The sequence below is a fragment of the Curcuma longa genome, chromosome 3, assembly GCF_044706935.1.
Source record: "Curcuma longa cultivar G26 ecotype Majalengka, Jawa Barat chromosome 3, ITB_CL_G26_1.1, whole genome shotgun sequence".
Taxonomy (NCBI): domain Eukaryota; kingdom Viridiplantae; phylum Streptophyta; class Magnoliopsida; order Zingiberales; family Zingiberaceae; genus Curcuma; species Curcuma longa.
The window spans coordinates 4,832,824-4,857,031 of NC_133863.1; the positions used below are offsets into that span (position 1 = coordinate 4,832,824).

Here is a 24,208-nt window from a genome sequence, read left to right on the forward strand (position 1 = left end):
AACATATGATAGCTCTTTCGATACCTATAATGCTTCAAATGATCATGAATCCGAGAAGAACATGTTATTGGAGATTGCATTGTCTTCATCGATCTCACAGTTGTCAAATTTACTAGTAGGCAGCTGTAACACCATATATCTTATTCTTTTCACGTCGCAACTTCAATTCTTAGTGCAACAACTCTTTTTCTTTTGCAATTGCACATTACAAAATTTTGTGTTTCACAACTAAATTACAGCTGCAGTGTTGAAATAAGGCTTACCAAACCCGGAGAAAAGGTAGCGAGGTACACAGCCAGCGAAGGGCGAAGGGCGAAGTCCACGTTTGGTGTGCATGGTGAGGGTTACAAGTCTGATGCTAACAACGTAAAGAAGACGTTGCTTTGGGTTTGGGTTTGGGTTTTGTGCAGGGGATAGATTTCTTCTTAATTTCATCGTTGGATTCATCTTCTCCTCTACTCCACTATTGTTTATCTTCTTAAAAATTTCATCTTTCTTTAGAAAATAATCGTCTTTACACGATGTCAACACCGCTTCATCCTACTCATCTTGCTATAAAAGAATTCAACTTTGTCCTGGCTCTTGCTAGCATCGCCTCAGTCTCGTTGAGTTTGGAGTTTTTAGAGATCGGGGGATATGGAGGGACCGACAGGAGGAGCCTTCGACGGCTCCGGGGCGGTCGAACTGATCGCGGAGCTGAGGCGGGGCTTTGACTCCGGGAGGACGCGAAGCTACGAGTGGAGGGCCGAGCAGCTGAAGGGCATAGCCAGGATGATCGAGGAAAAAGAGGCGGAGATCATGGCAGCCCTCCACGATGACCTCGCCAAGCCCCGTTTGGAGTCCTTCCTTCATGAGGTACCCCAATCTTTGTCTATCTCCTATAGGGTCATTCTTTTTGACTCTTTGTTGGACAGATTGTTCTGAAGTGGCGACAGTTGATGCTAACCGTGCTTTTTTGCAGGACTCGATTGTGATATTGTGTGATTCTTGTTTGTATGCTAGGAATCACTACAGACAAACGAAAACTTTGCCTGTAAATACCAATAAATGCTTGGATTTGTAAAATTGGGCCATTGGCTAACTGCACACTCTTGTAGAGTCTCTCTGATAAAACTAGGAAAATGGTTTCTTTGATTCCTGAGAAGTGTGGCAGAGAATTTATTTTACTAACTTGAATTTGGGAATTCAAAATTTTGGGTATTATCACTAATGTCATCTCTAATGGACGTTAAAGAAGTAATCTAGGTCACTTTCTTGTAGTGTGGAAGGGCTTACTAATTGATAGTGACAGGGGATGATAATATACAAAATTCGAATAGCCCATGGTATGAACTCAAGTTACTTCTTGTATTACAATGGAATCAAAAACGATTTGAGAGTTAGAATTCAGTTTCTTATAGATGGAATTCTTTCCCTGAGTAATGCTTGTATTCGTACCTAATAGTGATGGGGATGATAATATATTAAATTTGTCATAACCAAGGATATCAACTCTAGAGTTTCTTCTTGTATTATAATAGAGACAAATATAAAGAAAATTAGAATTTAATATCTTATATATGGAAGATTTTGATTCTGATTACAAGACAATTTCACGTGTAATCCTTGTACTGATAATTGATAGTGAAAGGCATGATGATATACTAAATTCTTTCCCTGGATATCAACTCTAGAGTTCCTTCTTGCATAGAGCTGAAGTTGATTAGAGAGTTAGAGTTCTTAGTGATAAAGGGCAATTTTGCACAAAACATAACGGTGATAATTTTATTTTTCTCGTCTTGCCAGACATATCCCTATGTTTTATTGTGCTTTCACTATTTCAGTACTCAATGTTTGTTAGAAGTAACCCTCTTTGTCGAGGTTCCGTTGGAGGCAATATTTTGTTGGTTTGTAGAATGAGAGAAACTAAGATCTTGCATTATTTAACTTATTCTGATGTAGTGACTGCTCAAAGGTTTTTCCATCCTCCTATGTAATGGTAGATTTATATGGGCAAATTTGATCATCTTTATTCCATGTTCGCTTTCTGCTTGCCAGTATTCTCAAACCAACTTGTGTACTCATGGCTATGGTTATTGCATGTTGCAGATTTCAATGGCAAAAGCATCATGTACATTTGCTCTTAAAGAAATGAAACAATGGATGAAACCGGAAAAGGTATTCTAAAATGCCAAAAATACTAAATTATAATTGTATGGTATTCTTAAAATTAGCCTTCTGATATCAAGGTCTAATAAATTTTGTTCAGGTGCCAACATCTATTACAACTTTTCCATCATCAGCAGAAATTGTTTCAGAGCCCTTAGGCATCGTGCTAATCATTTCAGCTTGGAACTATCCGTTCTGTAAGTGGACTTTCAATGTTAAGAACAAGTGGCTTGTTATTTTCAGGACAACTACTTTCTATATTCTTATCATTAAATGATAATTTATTCTTAAGGACTGTGATAATATCTGATGTTTTACCTTTTACAACTGCGATAAAGCTTGCTTAATAATTTCTGCTAGTTGCTGCTCTTATGATGACTGAGATCCATCATAGTCCAAATGAATATTGATTATAATTGTTCATCTTTTGATTCATTACTAGGTTTGCTTTTTTTTTTCATTAATAATCCACTAACACGACCAAGCTATTTCTTCTTCTTTTCTACTCATTCAGTAGAGAAATTATTGATAATTGTTTTAGTGAGAATCTGAAAAGAAAAGAGCATGTGTCCTTCGGTGAATATATAGAATTTCTTCAGTAATATGATACTTTTTGTAAGGTCTCACCTTTTTGGCACCTTAAATAACGGAACTACTACTGTTTATGAATGATTCTGTTTTGATTAAGTTTCTAGTTTTCTCCAAGTGTCAGAAGTGGTTCTTCAGCATCATATCATTGCTTCTTTATAGCTAACTCGACGTATGTTGGTCCTAGAGTGCTGACAAAAGGATTCTATGGCTCTCTTTTACTTTGAAGCTATGTTAACAACATCAATATGCTTTGTCTAGTAAAGATCTGATCTTCTACATAGTAAGAGCAATAACAGTTTGTTTCTTCTCTTCTTGAAGTGCTGTCGATCGACCCAGTAATTGGAGCTATAGCAGCAGGCAATGCTGTTGCTTTGAAACCATCAGAAGTTTCTCCAACTACATCATCATTTTTTGCAAAGATTTTACCAACATATGTAGATAATTCTTGCATAAAAGTTGTTGAGGGTTCCATCCCTGAAACAAGAGTACTTCTGGAGCAAAAGTGGGACAAAATATTCTACACAGGTTTTGACTTGCTACCACATGCTAAAGGTTTTCTAACAATTATTGTGGGCTTATGCTCATTACAAATACCTAATCAATACTTGAATTTGCAAACATTCTGAACTCGACGTCTTTTTAGACTTCAAAAAGTGTGGTTCATGTAGCTTTAACTTAATATGCTTCACAGGTAGCAAAAATGTGGGTCGCATTGTGATGGCTGCTGCTGCAAAGCATCTTACACCAGTAACCTTGGAGCTTGGAGGGAAATCTCCTGTCGTTGTGGATTCAAATGTCAACATTAAAGTACTTATACTTTATTTGCTTCATGCATGTCGGCGACAATGATTCTCCTTCAAACTAATCTTGATTTGCTTCCTTATTTACTTCTATAATCATTCAGGTTGCAGCAAAGAGAATTGCAGTAGGCAAGTGGGGATCCAACAGTGGACAAGCTTGTATTGCCCCTGACTATATTCTAACAACAAAAGCATTTGCAAAAACACTGGTAAATTCTTCGGGACGAAGTGTATCTGTTGCTTTTATCTCATCTCTCTTGTTATTTTACATCTATGAAACATAACAGGTAGATGCTCTAAAGATAACTTTGGATAAATTCTATGGGAATGATCCACTTGAATCAGGAGATTTATCTCGTCTCGTGAATGTTAAGCATTTCTCACGCTTGACAAATCTTCTAAATGACAAGAAAATTTCTGGCACAATCATCTACGGAGGCCAGCGTGACGAAAAACTCCTGTAAGAATCAGAAAACTTTTACTATTTTAAAACCACGACAGATAGAACTTCAATCTGCAATGGCCACATATTTCCTTGCAGGAAGATTGCTCCTACTCTCTTGTTAGATGTTCCACATGATTCACTGATAATGGATGAAGAAATATTTGGTCCTTTGCTTCCAATTATCACTGTAAGAGTCCCTCCATGCTTTAGCAAGCTTATATACTTCAATGTTTCATTCTCACTTTCGTTGGAAATTCCATACATACAATCCAACAACGATTAGTCAAGTCCCACTGTATGGGGGTGGTGCTTCATTGATCTACGCTATGGTTTCTGATAAACAATATTTTATACTTCTTTACACAGTTTGATAAGATAGAACAGTGCTTTGATTTTATTCAATCAAAGGAAAAGCCTCTGGCAGCCTATCTCTTCACTAAGGACAAGAAACTAGAAGAGAAATTTGTGAAAACTGTGTCTGCAGGTGGCATTCTCATCAATGATACCGGCCTACATGTAAGTTGGATCCATCTTCTTATTCAATCAGAGAAATTTGTGAAGAACTTGAAATGTGTTCCATTCGTGCAGTTTGCAAATCCACATTTGCCGTTCGGCGGTGTGGGTGAAAGTGGAATGGGGGCTTACCATGGGAAATTTTCATTCGATGCTTTTAGTCACAAAAAATCTGTACTATCTCGCGGCTTTGCTGGGGAAGTCCCAGCTAGATATCCTCCATATACACAGCAGAAGCAGAAGATTCTGAGGGGATTGATCAATGGTAGCTTCATAGCTCTTCTTCTGGCTTTGATTGGATTGCCAAGAGATTAAGGATTTGATCGCACCAATGTATCATTTTGCTCCAACATTTGATATTGAGAAAGTTAAATACATTTGAATCTTGCAGTTCTTTCTCGTAGATAATTGGGTTCTCGTTGATCGATTGATGAGTGAATGAGGATGTGTTTCTTATGTTTGTTTTGTTTGTCGTGATCAAATCAAATGAGGATGTGTTTCTTATATACTTGATATTGACTAAGTTGAAAAGAATATCAACAATGTAGCTCGAAAACATGTTGAAATATCTTGCTTTACAAATGCTTCATGTGTGTGGCTTCCAGGATATAATTGAATTGGTTACGATGAAACAAACTTATTAAAGTAGATAAGAATTGAATTTTGACGAAATTGAAATAATTTCCTTTTTCATGGTCAACTGTAACTTCTTGATTTACTTCTTTACATCTGATGATCGACCGCATGAGTTCATCACTTCCCTCGATGGATCGAGGATTGCCAATAATAAAAAATGTGAATTTTTTACTAGAAATTACATTTTTTAAATATATCGTACGAGTTTATAGTCTTTATCTATAGCAAAATATCACACAAAAGCGATTTTACGATTAATTCTAATTATTCGGTGAAAAATAGAAAATAAATAAATAATGTGCTTCATGATTTGGGAGTAGATAACTCGATTTCTTCTGCTTATCCGGGCACGGGCCAGCGGCGGCCATGTTGCACCGCCTTGGCCCAGTGTCGGTCGCCACCACGGCGGCTCTTACGCGCATCGGCTCTCGCCTCTACTCCTTCCAGTCGTTTCGAGGCCTCTTCTTCCGTGCTTCGGTCACCGCCGACTTCCGATGTTTGACCCGGAGGCGTCGCCCTCCGTTGAGACGATGGGCACCTCTTAACTTCCGAGGTCGTAGCACCATTTCCAAAGGTATGTACGCATAAACTGATGGTGGTTAGAGGGTTTTTAGGTTTTCGAATTTAGTCGGCGCAGCAAATTGTAAGATCATCCGTCGAGTTAATCCTCTTTTATTACCTTGAATCGCGTCTGTTTTTGGGGCAAGCGCTAGCTTGTGTAGTTTGATGATGCCGATGTTAGCTTCAAGCTTTTCTGTAAAGACGTGACATGCATTGTAATGCCCTTTTGAAGTGAACCGAGTGTGAGACCGGGTTGATGGGATTGCCTCTGATAACTCTGCTAGTGAATGAGGTTGGAGTCCGTTCTAGCATCAACTTCAGTATAAGGTCACATGGTGGAGTTTTGTCTGTCTAATAGAAACACAAAGAAAGACATTAAAAATTTAACTTCAGTATAATTGATGAATCCAAGTGTATACAACACAAAAATAAAAGATACAATGAAAATTAGACAAATCAATTTCCGCACCTTGCAGACTATCCATCTCAATCTATTGGACACCTAAAAGCGAAAAACTTCACATCCATCTTGGGACACCAAAAGCTCTCCCCAAGAAAAAAAAAGTTCCCCTCTCTATAAACAATATGATATCCCACAGTCTTTAAACCACTTAAGGCATCTCCCTTGTGCAAGTGCATCACTCTAATTGACCTAATAGTTAATTCAGCCTCTTTTCTGTTGCTTTTTATAACTATGGGACACAAGCAGTTATCAGTGCTGGTAAGAAAGTGTTCAAGCCCCAAGAATTTATTCTTAAAGTTATTCAAAATCTATCTATTGAATTCGGGTACAAATCTTAATTTGTATATGAAACAGATCCTCTATGGAGACTTTCAACCATTAGCCTGGATGAATTGGCAAATGGCAATGACCTGAGAGACTGAGTTCTTGAAAGTTCTTTAACTTTGTATACAAGCTCTGCATTTCATCAATTACTAATGTAGAAGAGTATGAGCACTAATCAGTAATATGCTCATTAACATAAGTCTAATATAGGAGTGGTGTTTGGCCAATTTATGAGTTTTTTTAGACTGACTTACATGAAAGTTGACCAAGAAGATACTAGGGTAGTCTAAGGAATGAAGGGATAAATGAACCTTTTAGAGAGGATATTGTGTGATGTTTAGTCTCAACAGTAAACCTAAGCTAGTTCCTACTCCTTCCTTTCTCTTAACTGCTATATTCTATTTGTTCAGCTTGGGATTGTTTGTGACTTTTGAGAATGAATGCCTATCTAGTATCTTTCTTAAGATTGAAGAATGATTATCATGTTTAATCGCCAATTTATACAAGTTGTTTCATTTTGAGTCAAATCTGAACACACATAATTGAATATCTCTTCTTTCTTGTAATTCTCTATCATTCTTTTTGGCTTGATTACTTGTTCAGCAATATTTTCAGGATGGGGATTCAACTTCTTTTTACGAATCTTTACTGCTAACTGGTTGTTTCTCTAATAGCATATTCATCCTGTAAGAGTATGTGATCTCTAATCATTAACAAGAGGCTCCTTTGCTTAATGTACAGGGCAGACTGACTATTCTGAAGCAATTGAGGAACAATATGACGTCATTGTAGTCGGGGGAGGGCATGCAGGCTGTGAAGCTGCACTTGCATCCGCTCGACTTGGTGCACGGACTCTACTTCTTACTCTCAACATTGATCGCATCGCATGGCAGGTCTGATTTGTTGTACTCTTAATTTCTCATTGTTGCTTTAATCGTGTTTACATTCAGTAGTCAACTGCCGAATTGTGGTATTATTGTTACTTGTTAACATGTTATTTTCTCCATTGCTTCAAAACATGTAATATTGCCCGAGTTCATAGATTTTCCGGGCATATTGAATTAACATGAGTCATAATTTTTCTGCAATTTCTTCAGTTTATATCTTTAAGAGTTAACTTTATTCCTTTTTCATACTTTGGATAGATTGATAATGGGTCACATCTTTTATAAATACCATTTGCTAGCTGTTTTGAACTTATAACTATTGTAATTACTGTTAATCATTTTTGGAGTCATCATCGTGCTTTCAATTGTTTATTCTCACATTAGGTATTCAATTATAGGGTATTGTGTTTGAGTCTTACATTTGTATAGTGTGATAGTTTTGCTTTAACACAAGAAAATATCTTCTCCCTTTTAACTTCACATTCAGACTGGGATCTTCTTGTAGGATTATGTTTTTTCTTCCTTAATCCCAGTATGGAGAGGTTGTGAGTTTCATATGATGGTGTGACTTCCCATTCCTCCATCACTACCAAAAAACCATATTACTTCTCTATTATACACTTTTTCTCTCCTTAGACATTGACATGTGTAAAGAAATAGATAAAACAGGGTAGCAAGTTTTGAAAAGGAGGCAGTTAGATCACATGAAGACTAATATTGGGAGAGCGAATGCTTCAGTTTGAGGGGAATTGAAGGATAAAGATTATATCAAGTCGTTTGATGATTGTTCAGTAACTTCATCTTTTGAATATCTCTCTCTTGAATATTGTTGTGAACTACAATTCAGCCTTTATTTCAGAGCATTGGTCGTCAGGCTTCTCAACCACTATACTATTGTCGTGTCAACATCTTTATCATAGTCGAGTGTCTTATTTTTTGCCTCTTTTTGTGAGATAACTTCTACTGCATCAAATAAGGGCATAGATAATATCTGGTGTCAACTTGAGCGTTAGAATATTAGAAATTTAGAATTAATTATGAGAATGGCTAAAGTCATAATTGCTGATATAAGTTTGAATCCAGTCATAATTCTCTCTTAAATACCACAAGGCAATGTTTAACCCCTACTCTAGACAATTGTGTATACCCTGAAGTTTCCATATTCAATACTGCCGGTAAATTGAATATTCTGATGTACTTAATCCTGGAGAATATCTTCAGACTAATAGATTTTCCCTTTATCTGCTGCGTGTCTAGTTCACGAAATACCAAATCAACTTTGATAGGAGAAAGGGTAAGTGCAAGTTTATGCCATTTCTTTATGATAAATTTTATAATTCAGGTAGTACTAATTGATAAATAGTCCATAATTATCTAGATATCTTGTAGAATCTGTTTCTGAGATGAGGATTGTTTTTTCCTTGGATTTGCTAGATATATTAAAAGTATTTTAGTATATGAGTGGTTATGTGGTTTATTTGTTACCTTTTCATGTGAAAACACATTTTCTGGCATATAATAATTTTATTGAATTTTCTTAACATAAATGCTTATGCTTTTAGATAGTTGTGTCTTGATGGTTTCTCTTTAGGTTGAATATCATTTTCTAGATAAGCAACATTTGATGGATTCCTTTTGCATTTTTGGGGGTCAAATTATGTAATTGGGCTTAAACATGTTCTCGTACTATTTTAATTATCATTTCTTGACACAGCCATGCAATCCAGCAGTTGGTGGTCCTGCAAAATCTCAGTTGGTTCATGAAGTGGATGCTCTCGGTGGTGAAATAGGGAAAATTGCTGATAGGTAGAGGGCCCACCACAATCGATTTTAACATGTTTCTAGTGTTCTTTTAGACTACATCATATTTGTTTCACTTGTATATTGCTGAAGCATATTCTTAAATGCTTCTTCTTCTTCTTCTTTTAAATTCTTAGAGAAGAATGCTTGAAATCATTTACAGAACTACTAAAGAAAAAATGCTTGAAAGGATTTTTTTTCTTGCTGCATGATTTACTTAAATCCCAATTTTACATGGGAATTCACAAACAGAACTAAAAAATAATGTTACTGAAATAATATTGGATGTCTCATGGTAAAAATATGCCCAAGTTGTAAATTCTTTGTGTAGCCATATTGTTAATAGTTTCTTACAGTCTAACCTAGATCTGAAATGTGCCTGCATTCTATTGCTGTTCTATAAGCGTAGATGGTTGTTTATAAACATCGATCATATGCTTCATGAATGTAGCTGCAATTTTTGCATTCAGAGCCACAGTAAACAATCTTCCAAAACAACTAAACTAGGTACAAATATGGGCACTAGACACTTTTGTTGGCATTAGAAGAACATATCTTTTTGATTATCTTGTCTCTCAAGTGCATGAAGTCTTGTTGCAAGGTTAAGCATGCAGGTTAGTTTTTGTCACAGTATATAAAACTTCTAGAAATTCTTGAATGTTATACATGAATTTTATTGTTGACATGTTTTTTTTTTTACATTTGTCATCTAAGTCATCTTCATTCTTAACATTAGTAATCAAGATTTATAACCTCACATAAAGAGTCCTCTAGTTCAATGAAGTCCATTTTATCCCTATCGATCATCCTTTTTGATTCTCACTGTATTTCAATTTTCTCCTCTTTATAAGATTGGGTCTATCAGCATAGGTTCCATTCTGTAACTGGATGTTATTTTGTGTTTATAAAACCACAGCAAATTTCTATGCTAGTTTTGACTATTTAGTACATTGCAGATTTGTTCGATGAATACAATTAATTTCTTTTAGTGTTGGGCTATCATTAATTTTGTCCTTTACCTCTTATCATGTTATAATACCAGTTTCTTAAGCTGAAATCTGTTATTTTTTTTTTCTCAAAAAGGTGTTACTTACAAAAGCGTGTCCTTAATCGTTCAAAAGGCCCTGCTGTTCGAGCGTTGCGTGCTCAGACAGATAAGCGGGAATATGCCATGGAAATGAAAAAAGTTGTTGAAAGGTTCTCTACTTGCTAAAATTCAATTATATTGTTTAGACATCACATACTTCCTTCTGCATGCCCTTGTTAGAGATTATGCAACTTGTTTATTAGGAATACACATGATTTTTGAATTTTTGTCCAGAGATATGGTAGTGCATATAGACGGACTGATTATTAATCAATATTTCTAGTCCTTTGGAGTTATAATATAGTTCTTAGTACCTTTGCCTAACTTTGCATTCTTCTTTAATTTTTTACATCAGAAAATAGTGTAATGGTTTAGTTGGTAGAAACTATAACCTCAAGAGTGATTAAGGTTATGAAACAATATGCTAACTAATGAAGCTCAAAATATAACCTCAAAACTTAACACTTATGATTTAAGCTTTAACTGACTAACAATTCAGTGCAGAACCTGTGTCACAATAAGCTTATTTAAGTTGAACTTGATTCTTACTAAATTGATTATTCAATTGTACTGATTAGGATCCACCTTGGGTTCCAAACTTTGCATCTACTTGTTCATCTAGAATGCATTAAGATGTCATTATTGGTTATAAGAACTGCTGCAATAAATTTTAAGTGGCTTTTAATTGTTTACTATTTCAGCTCCCCAAACCTTTTCATTAGAGAAGCTATGGTGATTGATATCTTGGTAGGCAAGAATGACAATGTGGAAGGAGTTTCAACCTTCTTCGGCATGAACTTCTATGCCTCTTCTGTTGTTCTCACAACAGGAACTTTTATGAGCGGTAAGATCTGGGTTGGTAGAAAATCAATGGCTGCAGGACGAGCTGGGGAATCTGCTTCTTATGGACTAACTGAGAGATTGCAGCAGCTTGGATTTGAGACTGACCGACTCAAGACAGGAACTCCTGCACGTGTTGACAGACGTAGTGTTGACTTCTCTGGTTTAGAACCTCAGCATGGAGATGAAGAGGTAATTATTGATAAAACCTTGTGTTGGTAGTGGAGTAGACAAACTCCAACTTCTATACCCTTTAAGTTTTATCTATCATACAAGTTTCAGTCAGTTGGAAGATCAACTTTTCTATTTTTATTGGTGATATACGTCTTTTGTAATTGAAGAGTATTATTAAATCATTCTGTAACTTTGCCACACTTTTTTGTTATCTTTGGATTGACATGTATTGGCTGATTTTTAGGTTCACAAGTAGATGTCCTACTGAATAAAAATTATATTGTAAATCATTTTAAATATTTTCTTTTGGTTTATCATGACCTAAGTAAGCATATTTTTGGGTTAGACTTCTTGTTTTCCCAATTACATATTTGGTTATTGATGTTTTGTCCAAAAAAAAATGATCTAGTAAATTTTAGGAAATATCATTTTGTCAATGTCATCATAACTTGGATCAAGAATATGTTGAGAATTTATTCTTTGCATGTTTTATCACTGATTGTATACTATTTGTTTTCCTTAAGTCAACTATTTGAGAACTTGGAATGTGTATCATTTTAGTACAAATATATAGTGATCTCATAGCCAAATTTTAGGTCGACTTCGCTCTATTTACTCTCCACTAGTGTTACTAATTCTTGTGCAATATTTACATAATTGTGTTTTATTGTTGTGCACACAACACAAACTATGTCGAATAAGCTTCTCTAAAATGGCATAATAAATTAATTATCTTAATTTGACCCATTTTCATCACGGGATTTGACTAAAATCAATTTAAATTATCAAATTTGGAACAATTTACTTAGAAGGGATTCTGGATAATAGATTTTCTGTCCTCAAACACACTTCAAGTGTTTAGCTTCAATAGATGATAAAATAAGTCAAGATAGATTGAGATGGGTTGCACATGTTTAAATGTGACCAAAACCTTCCATAGTTAGATGAGTTGAATCAATTAATATAATAAAATTGATTTTACTCTTGCAAAGAACTTACTGGAGGGAAAAGATTTGGGATAAACACTAGTTGACAATGACAACAATGATGTTAGACTCTCAATATATTTAGGAACAAGTGCATATGCAGGTGATTTCTTTTTCCCATCTTTTGTTATAAACGTATAGGTGTAAATGTGCTTCCTGAACTTACCTTTTTCTCTGAAACAGTTAAGTTGGTTCAGTTTTGATCCTGATTATCACATAGAGCGAGAGCAAATGTGCTGTTATCTGACGCGCACCACAAAAGATACCCATCAACTTATCAGAGATAACTTACATGAAACACCAACTTATGGAGGTTGGGTAGAAGCAAAAGGTCCAAGATATTGTCCATCCATTGAAGATAAGGTATATCAGTATCACAAGTCATGACAGTTTAGTATCGGGTTTGAGCAAATTTCAATATTATAACTGCTATTTTAACTTCTAATTTCAAATCTGATTAAGAATTAGCTGTAGGTCTCATTGTTTTCTCTCTTAAATTATTGGTAAGTTTTTATCAGATTGTCAGATTTCAAGACAAAGATTCCCATCAAATATTTCTTGAACCTGAAGGCCGTACTGTCCCTGAGCTCTACGTGCAGGTAGCAGTCATTGTATATCACTAAGCTATGGTTTCTATAATAATCCAATTTACAATGAACTCTATCTTCCATAACCTTATGTTTTCCACCTTTGACATTCCTCGAATTGCAAAGATCATCTGGATTTACAATGAACTCTATCTTCCATAGCCTTATGTTTTCCACCTTTGACATTCCTTGAATTGCAAAGATCATCTGGACATTTACTTTAGCATATCTGACCATGCAACTGTTACATGGTAACTTCACAACTTTCTCAAGCTCATCAATTTTATTCAGATTTGTTACTTGTTTGTTAGCAGTCCACGCATTATTGGTTCATTTGAAACTCTAATCTCTGATCTTTGATTTCTTCACCATTGCTTTAAAACTAACTCATCCAAGTTAGCATTCCTTTGGGTTTTGATGTGATTCTTCTTTACTTTAGATAGCACATTTGCTATGTTCTATATCTTAAAGCCTTAAACTGTAATTTTTTCTGTTGCATAGGGGTTTTCTACTGGTTTACCTGAGAGGTTGCAATTGGCACTTTTAAGAACATTACCTGGGCTTGAAAATTGTTTGATGCTCAGACCAGCATATGCTGTGGAATACGACTATTTGCCTGCCCATCAGTGCTCCAGATCCCTAATGACAAAGAAGATTGAAGGTTTGTTTTTCTCTGGCCAGATTAATGGAACCACAGGCTATGAAGAAGCAGCAGCTCAGGTTACACTCTGCATGGATAATCACATTTTGTTTCCTTAGCCTGGTCATTTATATCCCACATTCCATCTGTCTTCAAAAAGAGTGCATGCACATTGCTGGACACTGTTTTTCTAGTTTCCTATCCAAATGTCATGTGCAGGGACTTGTTTCTGGGATTAATGCTGCGAGACATTCAGATGGAAAATCTGAGATAATTCTTGAGAGAGAAAGTAGCTACATTGGTACCTTAATTGATGATCTTGTGACAAAAGATTTACGAGAGCCTTACCGCATGTTAACAAGGTATGATGCTTATTTTGTGGGTGCATCCTTCTACCTTTATTCCCTTGGATCATTGCTCGATCAGTAAAGTTGTTGGTCAATTTGATAATTGGACTCTTCGTCTTCCCTCTTTTCATCTGCCACTCTTCATGTGTAAAAAATAACTGTGTCGAACACCTAGATTGGTAGATGTAACATAGGCCTGTCTAATCTAGGTTATAGTAGCGGACTATCGAGATAAGCATTTATTTGCTGTGTTGACTATTGACATTGCTTGTTGTAGTTAAGTTGAAAACAAGAAAGAAAAGATCACTTATTTTTTATTCTTGTGACGTTTGTCTTTGGAATAAGTACATTTCTGATGAGTTTATATCAAATTTTGCTCTGCATTTCTATCTCTGTAGCACTTATATCTTTATTTTAAACTTGAAATGAACACAACAAAGGTTTTATATTGATGGGATTGCCTTTCTTTCATTGGTAACATTCAAAACCAAGCTGTTCATCTAGAAAAGTAAAAATTGTAAATTGTAACTGTTGTCAGTAGTTTGTTCTGCTTATGAATCTTCCTTCTTCAGCCGTTCAGAGCATCGATTACTTCTTCGCGCTGACAATGCTGATAGCCGGCTGACTTCTTTAGGTCGGGAAATTGGTTTAATAGATGACAGACGTTGGAATATCTACCAGTTAAAGCAAGCTCGAATAATGGAGGAGAAGGAGCGTTTGAAATCTGTGCGAATTTCAGGTTAGCTTAACTCATTTAATTGCTTCATGCAAGACTCTTATTCTTGGTGTTAGATCTTAGATGCAAGGCTACTTGCATTCTTTCATAGCCTCTAAACATCTTGGTGAGACTACTGTTATAGTTCTGTTATAACAGGTGGTAGTTTTGCTGCTGACGTTAGTGCCTTATCTGGACAACCGGTTAAAGACTCTTCTACATTGGAAAGCATTCTAAAGAAACCTCATATAGAATACAAAGTTCTTGACAAGCATGGCTACGGTAACCAACTTTTATCCAGGATGGAGAAAGAATGTGTGGAGATTGACATCAAGTACGAGGGCTTCATTGCACGCCAACAGAGTCAGTTGCAACAAGTAAATCTAATCATACCATACACTTCTGCATATAGTTTAGTCTCTAAATCATATGTCTGTGTTTTGTATGTACATTTTTTGAAATTCAATGGATTTTACTACTTTTTTTATGTATTCATTTTATTGTTATCTTACCTCAAAAATGATCTATACAAGTCTTAGGACAAATAACAGAGCCATTGATCTATATGGCTCCATTGCTTTATTTTATGTATTCCATTTCTGTGAGGCCTGTGCAAATGTTGAATTTTTTTTTCCCTAGTATTGACTAACAACAAGAGTGCTTGTTTGTTCGTTGTCACCCTTGTTAGTTGTTTGAATTGTTTTCTTATTGTAAATTGTAAGTTGTAAATAGTTTGAACCATAAGTTTGACAATACCTGGCTTAGTTTTCTTTAGTATATTTTGTTCCTAGTAACTGCCATATCATTTATGGTTAGATATGTTTCTGTTTTAATTACATTAACTTGTGTTTAGTTAGCCATATGCAAATTTAAGGTTTCTGTTAATGTTCATATGAATCAATGTGGATCACACCCTATTATTTTCTTAAAATCCAAAAACGAACAAGATATTGCTCTATCACCTGTACCAAGCAAGATACTGCTTTTACACATGGTATCCAACCGTACTAGGCAGAATGACCATTACTTCCCAGCAGATAGCTCAAAGCATAGTGAGTTGCCTGTGCTTTATCTCACTGACTGGTAGTTAATGTCTGTACTGGCCTGTATAGGAGTACCATTCTTTAAACCCTGTTTCCAACTCATATGTAAGTGGTTTCGCAAGCATTGCAAACATCATAAAAGTTTTCCATGTTGTGTTTTTAAGTTTACCAGTAATAATATAGTCGAACACTGTTCTAATTTCTAGCTATATAATTGAGGATTTGAAGCACTGATATCAGACTTCTGGAAGTCCCTTTAATATCTGTTAGCAATACCATATTGTATTTGATCTGGGGAAAACGTAAACTCCTAAGATCAAAATGACAGAAAGAGATAGAAGAACTCCAAATATAAAGGCAGGCCAATGGGAAGAGGCAATCTTTAAGTACTTTATTTGAAAAATGATCTGTTATACTTCTATGGGAAAGTTGTGGCTAACTTTTGGACTCTTCTAAAGTGGTGGGTGAAAACACCATCCAATTCATCAATTTTATTTCGTAAAATAGGTACAACATGAAATATTTTATAAGATTTTTGGCTGGCTAGACTTGGGAATTATTTTCTACCATTATTACATTTTTTTTCTCTATTTTTTTGTCTAGATCATTAATCAACAACATAGAAGACTGCCAGATGATTTGGATTACTATTCCATGACAACTTTGTCTCTGGAAGCACGGGAGAAGCTATCTAAGGTATGGTAGCTCACAACACTTGATTTTACATTATATGGTGATTTCTGCATATTACTAATAATGTGGCTTCATAGAACTCAATGATGAGGAAATATCCATAATCCCACCTCATATAATTGGAACATATAACTTGTTTGTTCAACATGGCCTCATGAACTTAATGATGGGATAATGACAAGATAAGATTCATAATTAATCCATAAAAACATGGAATATATGCCTTGCTGTTGTGGTGTGAGATGGTTAATGGAAATTTTGAATTTTATTTTTCCATTTTTTGTAAATTCTGTTAATCTTTGTCGACTTTTTCCCCTGAATGTTTTGAATTGGACTGGTGACTGTAACTATATCATGTAAGCTATAGTGATTCCTTGTGGAACAATGGGAATTAGTTTGATTTTTGTTTCTGCAAGACTATATCAGGTATCTTTGTTTTGAACTAAATATATGAATACATCAAAATAAATGCATCTATTAACTTCACACTAACATGCACATGTATCACCAATACGATCAGTTTGAATCAATTTTGGGTGCAAATATATATTAGCTTTCATTGCTGCTTTTTGTTTATTTATTTATTTTTTCAACTTGGTCATTTGATATCATGGATTATATGGATATACAACCAATAGATTTCATAGTTAGACTGGTTGAATTAATTAATTATAATTAAATGTATGAATAATAGAAATTAGGATGAAAGAAAACATAGAGAATAATGAAAAATAAGAGTTTATTATCACATTAGTGAAACAGTGCGCAGCTGTCCTGCATGATAGTTTTTCAAAATAAAAGATAGCTATGAGAGTCCTCATACACCTCATGTTCTTGGATTATCTCCAGATTTCCTTTTTCATATAGCTTAATAGCTATTCCAAACTTCTATACACTCATGCAGCTTTCTTAGATACTAATCTCATGTTTGATCATGGCAGCAGCACCTGGTGTTGACTGATTTGAAGGCAAACTAGTCATAAATTTTTAAACATAAATAAGACCTTTTTGTTGAGATCTAAAACTTATACTGTTTAAGTTAAAAGTTTATTTCATTCATCTTCATGTTATAAAGTCAATCAATTGAAATACACATTCCTAATTTTATGTGGTACAAAATGCTTTCAGATCAAGCCCCAAACTCTTGGTCAAGCAAGTAGGGTTGGTGGTGTAAGTCCTGCCGACATCACAGCTCTCCTCATAGTCCTAGAAACTCATCGCAGGAAGGCCAAAGATAGGAAAATGCAAGACTTAGTTAAATCAGCCAGAGATCACTCTGATGAACCTGAAGCTTCTTTAGCTACTGCTGCACAGTAAGAGTTCCACGGATGCAAATTTTCCATCTACTCCTTTTGTGTTTTTTTTTTAAAAAAGAAGGTTTCTTAAGTTCGTTAATGTATCACTCTGCAGCTTTTTTATTTTTCAGTTTCCAATATTTATCAGCTCAATCTGTCTTGGATGCCATTCTGATGAAAGTTTTACATGCCCAGTATCTGTCAGCTTCGATTTTGTCTAAAAGAAAATAGACTTTAAAGCACGTTCCGGAGTTGCTTCAGTTTACGAAAACAGTGCTGGAGCGACAAAATTAAGCAGCAGAGATTGAGGGATGCTTCGTCTTCTTTTGATTCTTTTTTAGTTTCCTTGCAAAACGTCACGCTGCTGATGACGACGAGAAAGCCAACGGCGCTTCGCTTTCATGCGAGTTGAGCGACGATTCACCGTCGCTCCTGGCATTCGACCCTCCGTGATCGGCCTTCTCGCCGCCCGGTGTCTTCCCGGCTGCCTCACCTTCGACGGTCGCATTGACGAACCGCACCTTCCTCGCGCCGCCTGGGGAATCGACCTGCGAGTCATGGGCGGCGGCCGCCACCGGGGAATTAAGCGCTGAAGCTTTAGCCGCCGGCTGCTTCTCTCCTCCGTTTCTCATCTTGATGGATTGGTAAATGCATGTTACGGTCCAAAAGACCCATGGAATGGCCACCAGGATCATCCCTGCGATGGGGAACCAAATCGCGTCCTCTGTTTCCGGCAAGGTGATGTACAGGACGAGGAAGCCTCCGCCGGCGAGGAGGATGAGGAAGAAGAGGCAGGAGATGAGCCAGACGCAGACGTTGCTGCTCCTCCCCTCGCTGGGCGCCATCGGAGCTGCGGCAGCCGCTGGGATTTGATTCCCGCGATGAATTGCAATTTGATCGATGATGTATCAGATTGGCATCGGAGCTCGTTCTCCGTCGTTGATCGATCTGCTTTCTACATGACCTATCGAGGAAAGTCGGGCTTCGAGGCGATTAAGCGAACTACCCGGATTGGGTTGTCTAGACGGTTGACGCCTTCAAACAGAGCCTCGCGCAAGATAAGGGAAGACAATGAATGAAGCATTCTATATCCGGCTAGCTTGTAAATAGACCACACACGAATAAATTTAGTGTTCATAAAAATTTATTTGATAATAAAAAAAAAGAGATTTGAACAACTTATAAATACATTTATTTTTATCTAAATTTTAACTATAAATTTATTTTTCTACTTTTATTTAAATATATATAAATATAATAATTTATAATGGCCTTTAACGTTTCAAAATTTCAGAATCACTACCATACTAAAACCATGAACAAGAACAACATTACTTTACCTTGATGGAGAAGTGAGTGAATACTCACTATATGTCTATATCATTATTTTGTTATGCGGATGGAGAGTGACAAATTAGAGGGAGAAATAATAACAATTTGAATATATCAGGGGCGTTCTCACAATTTTGAAACTCTGGCAGTAGTTTGTAAAAAAAACGAGAGATTCCCATAAAAAAAAAAAGAAAATTTATCATTATTGCGTCACTTACTACGAAAGATCTCCGCCGCTCGTCCAGCAGTCACGGGAATATTTCGAATCTTGATGTCAAACCTACTTCCGCCAATTTGCCCTCCTCGGAGGCTCCGCCCTCCTTTCGATACAACCACAGTCCGGGCCACTTCATTTCATCGCCCCTCCCCTCTCCTCTCCTCTGACCTCGAACTCGCATTCTCTTGGGCATCCATCATCCATGGCCGCCCTCCTCCATGTCCGCTTCACTTCTCCCTCCCTCCCTTCGCCCGTTCGCCGCCGGTCCTCCTGCCGCCCCGCTGCCACCCCGACGCGGATCTACGCCAAGATCCGCGAGATCTTCATGCCGGCGCTTAGCTCCACCATGACGGAGGGGAAGATTGTGTCCTGGGTTAAGTCGGAGGGAGACCGGCTCGCCAAGGGTGAGAGCGTCGTCGTCGTCGAGTCCGACAAGGCCGACATGGACGTTGAGACATTCTACGACGGATTCCTCGCCGCCATCATGGTCGAGGAGGGCGGCGTCGCCCCTGTCGGCTCCGCCATCGCCCTACTCGCGGAGTCCGAGGATGAGATCGCCCTTGCTAAGTCTCAAGCTTCTTCCTCGTCGTCTTCTTCCCCTGTCGCTGCTCCTGTTGCTGACTCACCTGCTCCCTCTCAAGCACCTACTCCTCCCCCATCGCAAACCGTACCTCCTCCTCCAAGGGCCTCTCCGGCATCCGCTTCTTTATCGGCCCACCCTGCATCCGAGGGAGGGCAACGGATTGTCGCCACACCCTTCGCGAAGAAACTTGCTAAGGAGTTGAAGGTAGACTTGGCTGTAGTTACTGGAACCGGACCTCAAGGGCGAATTGTGGCCAAGGATGTGGAAGCTGCGACAGCTTCTGGGTCGACTGTGCCGAGGGAACCAAAAACAGTCGCGGAAACTGGAGCGGCGAAGGTTCCTACTTCTCCGATCATCCAATTGGGCAGTGTGGTTCCATTCACCACGATGCAGGGTGCCGTTAGCAAAAACATGGTAGAAAGCCTCTCAGTTCCAACATTCCGCGTGGGCTACACGATAACCACAAATGCACTTGACGAGCTCTACAAGAAAGTGAGTACTTTTCGTTGAACCTTATTCTAGGTGGCATCGGTCATTCAAGCTGTTCTTCGTTAATTTGTGTTTAGATTAAGCCAAAGGGTGTCACCATGACTGCATTGCTGGCCAAGGCGACTGCTATGGCATTAATTAAACATCCAGTTGTCAATTCCAGCTGCAGAGATGGGAAGAGCTTTACATACAACAGCAGTATCAATATTGCTGTTGCTGTGGCTATTGATGGAGGGTTGATTACGCCAGTCCTTCAGGATGCGGACAAGGTACTCCTTGGCTTCTGATATTATGTTTTCTGTCCCTGAGACATTATCTATTATTTGAATGATTGATTTTGTAGGTTGATATCTATTCGTTGTCAAGAAAATGGAAGGAGTTGGTTGACAAGGCAAGAGCCAAGCAGCTGCAGCCTCATGAATACAATACAGGTACCTTTTAACCGCTTAGTATTTTACAATGTCGCCACTGCTTTTGTAAACCAAAACTTGAATTACTATTTTTAGTCATAGTTAAACTATTTTCCACAATTATGTACATGAACTACTTATGGTTGCATTTGAAGAAATATCTTTTATCATGTAGAGAACATATTTTGCAAAATATGAATTTTAGATTCTATCCTGTAACTGTTACTAGTCATGTACATTAATGTTATGAACAATCTACTCATCTTAAACAGTCTTTCTTTGTGTGTTCATTTCTGGAAAAATATCTTAAAGATGCAACAACAACAACCAAGCCTTATCCCACTAGGTGGGGTTGACATCTCAAAGATGCAGTGAAATTAAAAAAAAAAAACATAAATAAACAATTGGAGCGTGAGATTACATTTTGTGCAATTGATCAAGAATTGGAACTGGATGATTGAGGACCACAACTTCAAGATAATGTGATTCTCATGAGATACGTTGAAGCAGCTAGTTATGTTATGCTTCTTAGCAACTTGAGTCGTATATTATGATTAAGAGATAAGATATTATAGTACCACAATATCTGCTTTTTCAAATTTTAATATTTGCCAAACTTAAACCCAGGATTTTATTATCAAGAAATTTAATACTAAAGAATCATGAGAGAACTCAGTTTTAAAATCTAGGTGACGTTCAGAATTGGATGTTCTCGACTTATTCAGTTAATATATGATTGTCATTATGGCATGGATTAGATGAACTTGACAATAATATTGAAAATTGTGGACGTTCTTTGTAGAATATATAGTGCTATTTGTTGATAATATAAATAGTTTAACTTTGAAACTTCAATTTTGGAAGAAAAAAAAGCATGTAGAAACTAAGAGCTAACACTGAATTGTAGTTTTAGTAATAGAAAGGGAGTTGTTAAGATGGATGGACATTGAAATTTCTGTAATTAATAGTTGATATATTAGACCTATTATTTAGTAGAAAGGAATATTAATGAAAATATCATTAGGATAAAGAGTAGATGGTTGAAACAGAGAGAAGTTTTTGTGATCTTGTATGACTGTTAAGTGCCGCTTAGCCTTGAGTGAAAATTCTATTAGATTGTGATATCAGCTTTATGGATGGGAATGTTGGGCTATTAGGAAGCAACACATTAAAAAAGTTATGCTAACAAAGATGAGATTGCTAAGATGGATATGTGATGTTACTAGAAAGGATAAAATTAAAACACATTTGAGAGCATTTAGGTCTAGCTCTAATAGGTAAAACTCAAGATAAGTGAAAATAGGTTAAGATGGTATCTACATGGTTGTGAAAATATGTTAAGAGGGTATCAACATGGTTGAAAAGTATGAATAGATTCCTTTGTCAAACAATTTGAATTAATTAGAGCAGAAAGTATAAGGGTAGAAAAAAGTTAAATGAAATTTTAGTTAATGTAACAAGAGATTATTTAGTTGATTTCAATATTTCTATTGATATAGACTTGCATAGAGTTTAATGCATGGCTAAGATCCATGTGGCTGGTCCCAGATAGTTGAGACAGACATTGCTTAATCATTAGTCATTTTCTGGACAATTTCAATACTTCATGTGTTGAGGAACTCTAAGGGCAATAAACTCTGCTACAACAATTCCAAAATCATTGGAAATGAGTGAGCAGAGAAGTGTGTGTAGGTTATTCTTTTTAAAAGAAAAGATGCATACAGCCTTATTTATTTCATATATAAGTACATAGTAAAATCTATTACAGCTGTAGATTGTCAGATTGGATTAGAATTCTATTTGCTATGGTTGGTAGTTCTGGGATGAGGATGTGCAGATTATCAGAATTAGTGATTGTATTTATCTATAATGTAACTATGTGAGATCTTTTGTCTGACAAATACAAGTTGGAACGTGTAGAACACTGCTTTAATTCCAATCATTTGCAGGCGATACACAAATTCACTTGTAGCCTACGCTTATTGTATTTCTTTTGACAGTTGATATAATGGAAGTGTGTACAATCTGGTCCTACTATTTTCTCTATTAGACTAAATTGATTAAAATAACAACTATAGTTGCAAAAAACATTTAGAGTCAATGAACTATTTCTACCAAGGATGAGCTGCAAGTCTACTTATACCTAGTGATACAAACTAATGAATCATAGCCTGGTTGAAAGAAGAGAATGAGGATGAATATGATAATCAGGATTTCAAAGATGAATAATGACTAGATATGCATTTCATATTTGTCAAAGGGCGTGTTATGCAGTGAACCAATATGTGTGTTGGCACAAGAATTACTGTGTGCTTTAGTTATCGGTATTTGCTATTTCTTATATGGTACTGTATAACTTATATTTTTAAGTAAAGAATAAATGTTTAATTCCTAATGATGACCATATATGCCTTTCATATTTGCTCATGAGGTATGCAGTGAACCAACGTGTGTGTTTGTGTATTGACACGAAGTATGTGTGTTTTACTTATCGCTAGCCTCTGTTACTTGAGAGAGAATGTTCATCCCTCAGTTGAAGGCATATTAATGTATGCTTTTTCTCTTCATAAATTATTTTGAAATGTGATCTCATCACTCCCTTTGAAGGCAATATGGATTTTTTTTTTCTTTTTTCTTTTCAAATATATAATATTTGGACGACATCTGTGTATTCACTATAATATGATTTTCTACATCTGAAATTTGCTTCCAGCTATGTAATTTCAGTATAGTTAACATAGCTGGGTGCTTTCATCCTAGATAAAGATAATTAAACACAAAAGAATGAGATTACAGATAAGTCAAAATAAGGCTAACGTCTTAAGTTTTTGATGACAATAATTAGTTTTCTTTTAACATAAGAAAAATGGCTCTTGGTATCAACATGTGGAATTTGTTGCTTTCTACAGGTACATTCACTCTTTCAAATCTTGGAATGTTTGGGGTTGACCGCTTTGATGCAATTCTGCCTCCTGGAACTGTAAGGGCTTGTCTTAATTCGATTGTTTGGAAGGATTTTTTGTTACTGTATTCCATCGAATGAGATTAATTTTGTTTCTATTGGAACATTCCACAGGGGGCGATCATGGCAGTTGGTGCGTCTCAACCAACTGTTGTTGCTTCCAAGGATGGCAGAATTGGATTAATGAATCAGATGCAGGTAAATCTTACTTAATGATAGCAATTATATCAGTTCTTTTTCCTTACAAGTTATTTAGCTTGGCTAATTTCAACAAAATACTTGCAGGTGAATGTTACTGCAGATCACCGTGTCATTTATGGTTCTGATCTCGCTGCTTTCTTGCAAACTCTAGCACAGATTATAGAGAACCCCAAAGACCTCACCATGTAACTTTACGCAAGGAAATTCCTGGATGATATACGCGGAAAAGAGAAACCATTCAGTAGCTGGTTTGTCATTGTTTTTTCTTCTAAAAAAGCCATCAATTGCTATGATTTTGAAATGTCTGTGATCCCTGTTCTTGATTTGTTGCGTTGGTGCATTCAAACATTTGACAATGACACAATAAAATTTTCTTGTTCTTGGCGATAACTTCACGATGACTCTCTACTGGTTCAAGTTCATCTTCATCTTGTCGCTG

General features: G+C 36.5%; 4 protein-coding genes across 4 annotated transcripts; 3 read left to right on the forward strand and 1 right to left on the reverse strand.

Annotated features, from left to right (window-relative positions):
* The first annotated feature begins 414 nt into the window (after nucleotides 1–414).
* Nucleotides 415–5,005, forward strand: LOC141823235 (aldehyde dehydrogenase family 3 member H1-like). The gene is made up of 10 exons (XM_074710498.1): nucleotides 415–855; nucleotides 2,089–2,157; nucleotides 2,249–2,345; nucleotides 3,058–3,264; nucleotides 3,431–3,546; nucleotides 3,644–3,748; nucleotides 3,827–3,999; nucleotides 4,081–4,171; nucleotides 4,351–4,500; nucleotides 4,573–5,005. The coding sequence occupies exons 1-10, from the start codon at nucleotides 637–639 to the stop codon at nucleotides 4,810–4,812; spliced, it is 1,467 nt and encodes a 488-aa protein (XP_074566599.1). The 5' UTR covers nucleotides 415–636; the 3' UTR covers nucleotides 4,813–5,005.
* Nucleotides 5,006–5,474: 469 nt separating this feature from the next.
* On the forward strand, nucleotides 5,475–17,728 carry LOC141825145 (uncharacterized). Its single transcript, XM_074712532.1, has 13 exons — nucleotides 5,475–5,707; nucleotides 7,223–7,374; nucleotides 9,083–9,174; nucleotides 10,252–10,365; nucleotides 10,957–11,287; nucleotides 12,439–12,618; nucleotides 12,774–12,854; nucleotides 13,344–13,562; nucleotides 13,702–13,844; nucleotides 14,402–14,568; nucleotides 14,704–14,921; nucleotides 16,191–16,283; nucleotides 17,409–17,728. Exons 1-13 carry the CDS (start codon nucleotides 5,500–5,502, stop codon nucleotides 17,595–17,597), a joined length of 2,187 nt encoding a protein of 728 aa, XP_074568633.1. The 5' UTR covers nucleotides 5,475–5,499; the 3' UTR covers nucleotides 17,598–17,728.
* A 14-nt stretch (nucleotides 17,729–17,742) lies between these two features.
* On the reverse strand, nucleotides 17,743–18,603 carry LOC141825146 (uncharacterized). The gene has a single exon (XM_074712533.1). The coding sequence runs from the start codon at nucleotides 18,418–18,420 to the stop codon at nucleotides 17,932–17,934; it is 489 nt and encodes a 162-aa protein (XP_074568634.1). The 5' UTR covers nucleotides 18,421–18,603; the 3' UTR covers nucleotides 17,743–17,931.
* A 618-nt stretch (nucleotides 18,604–19,221) lies between these two features.
* LOC141824060 (dihydrolipoyllysine-residue acetyltransferase component 5 of pyruvate dehydrogenase complex, chloroplastic) lies at nucleotides 19,222–24,168 on the forward strand. The gene is made up of 6 exons (XM_074711292.1): nucleotides 19,222–20,199; nucleotides 20,274–20,465; nucleotides 20,540–20,627; nucleotides 23,516–23,586; nucleotides 23,683–23,766; nucleotides 23,854–24,168. Exons 1-6 carry the CDS (start codon nucleotides 19,327–19,329, stop codon nucleotides 23,956–23,958), a joined length of 1,413 nt encoding a protein of 470 aa, XP_074567393.1. The 5' UTR covers nucleotides 19,222–19,326; the 3' UTR covers nucleotides 23,959–24,168.
* Nucleotides 24,169–24,208: the final 40 nt, after the last annotated feature.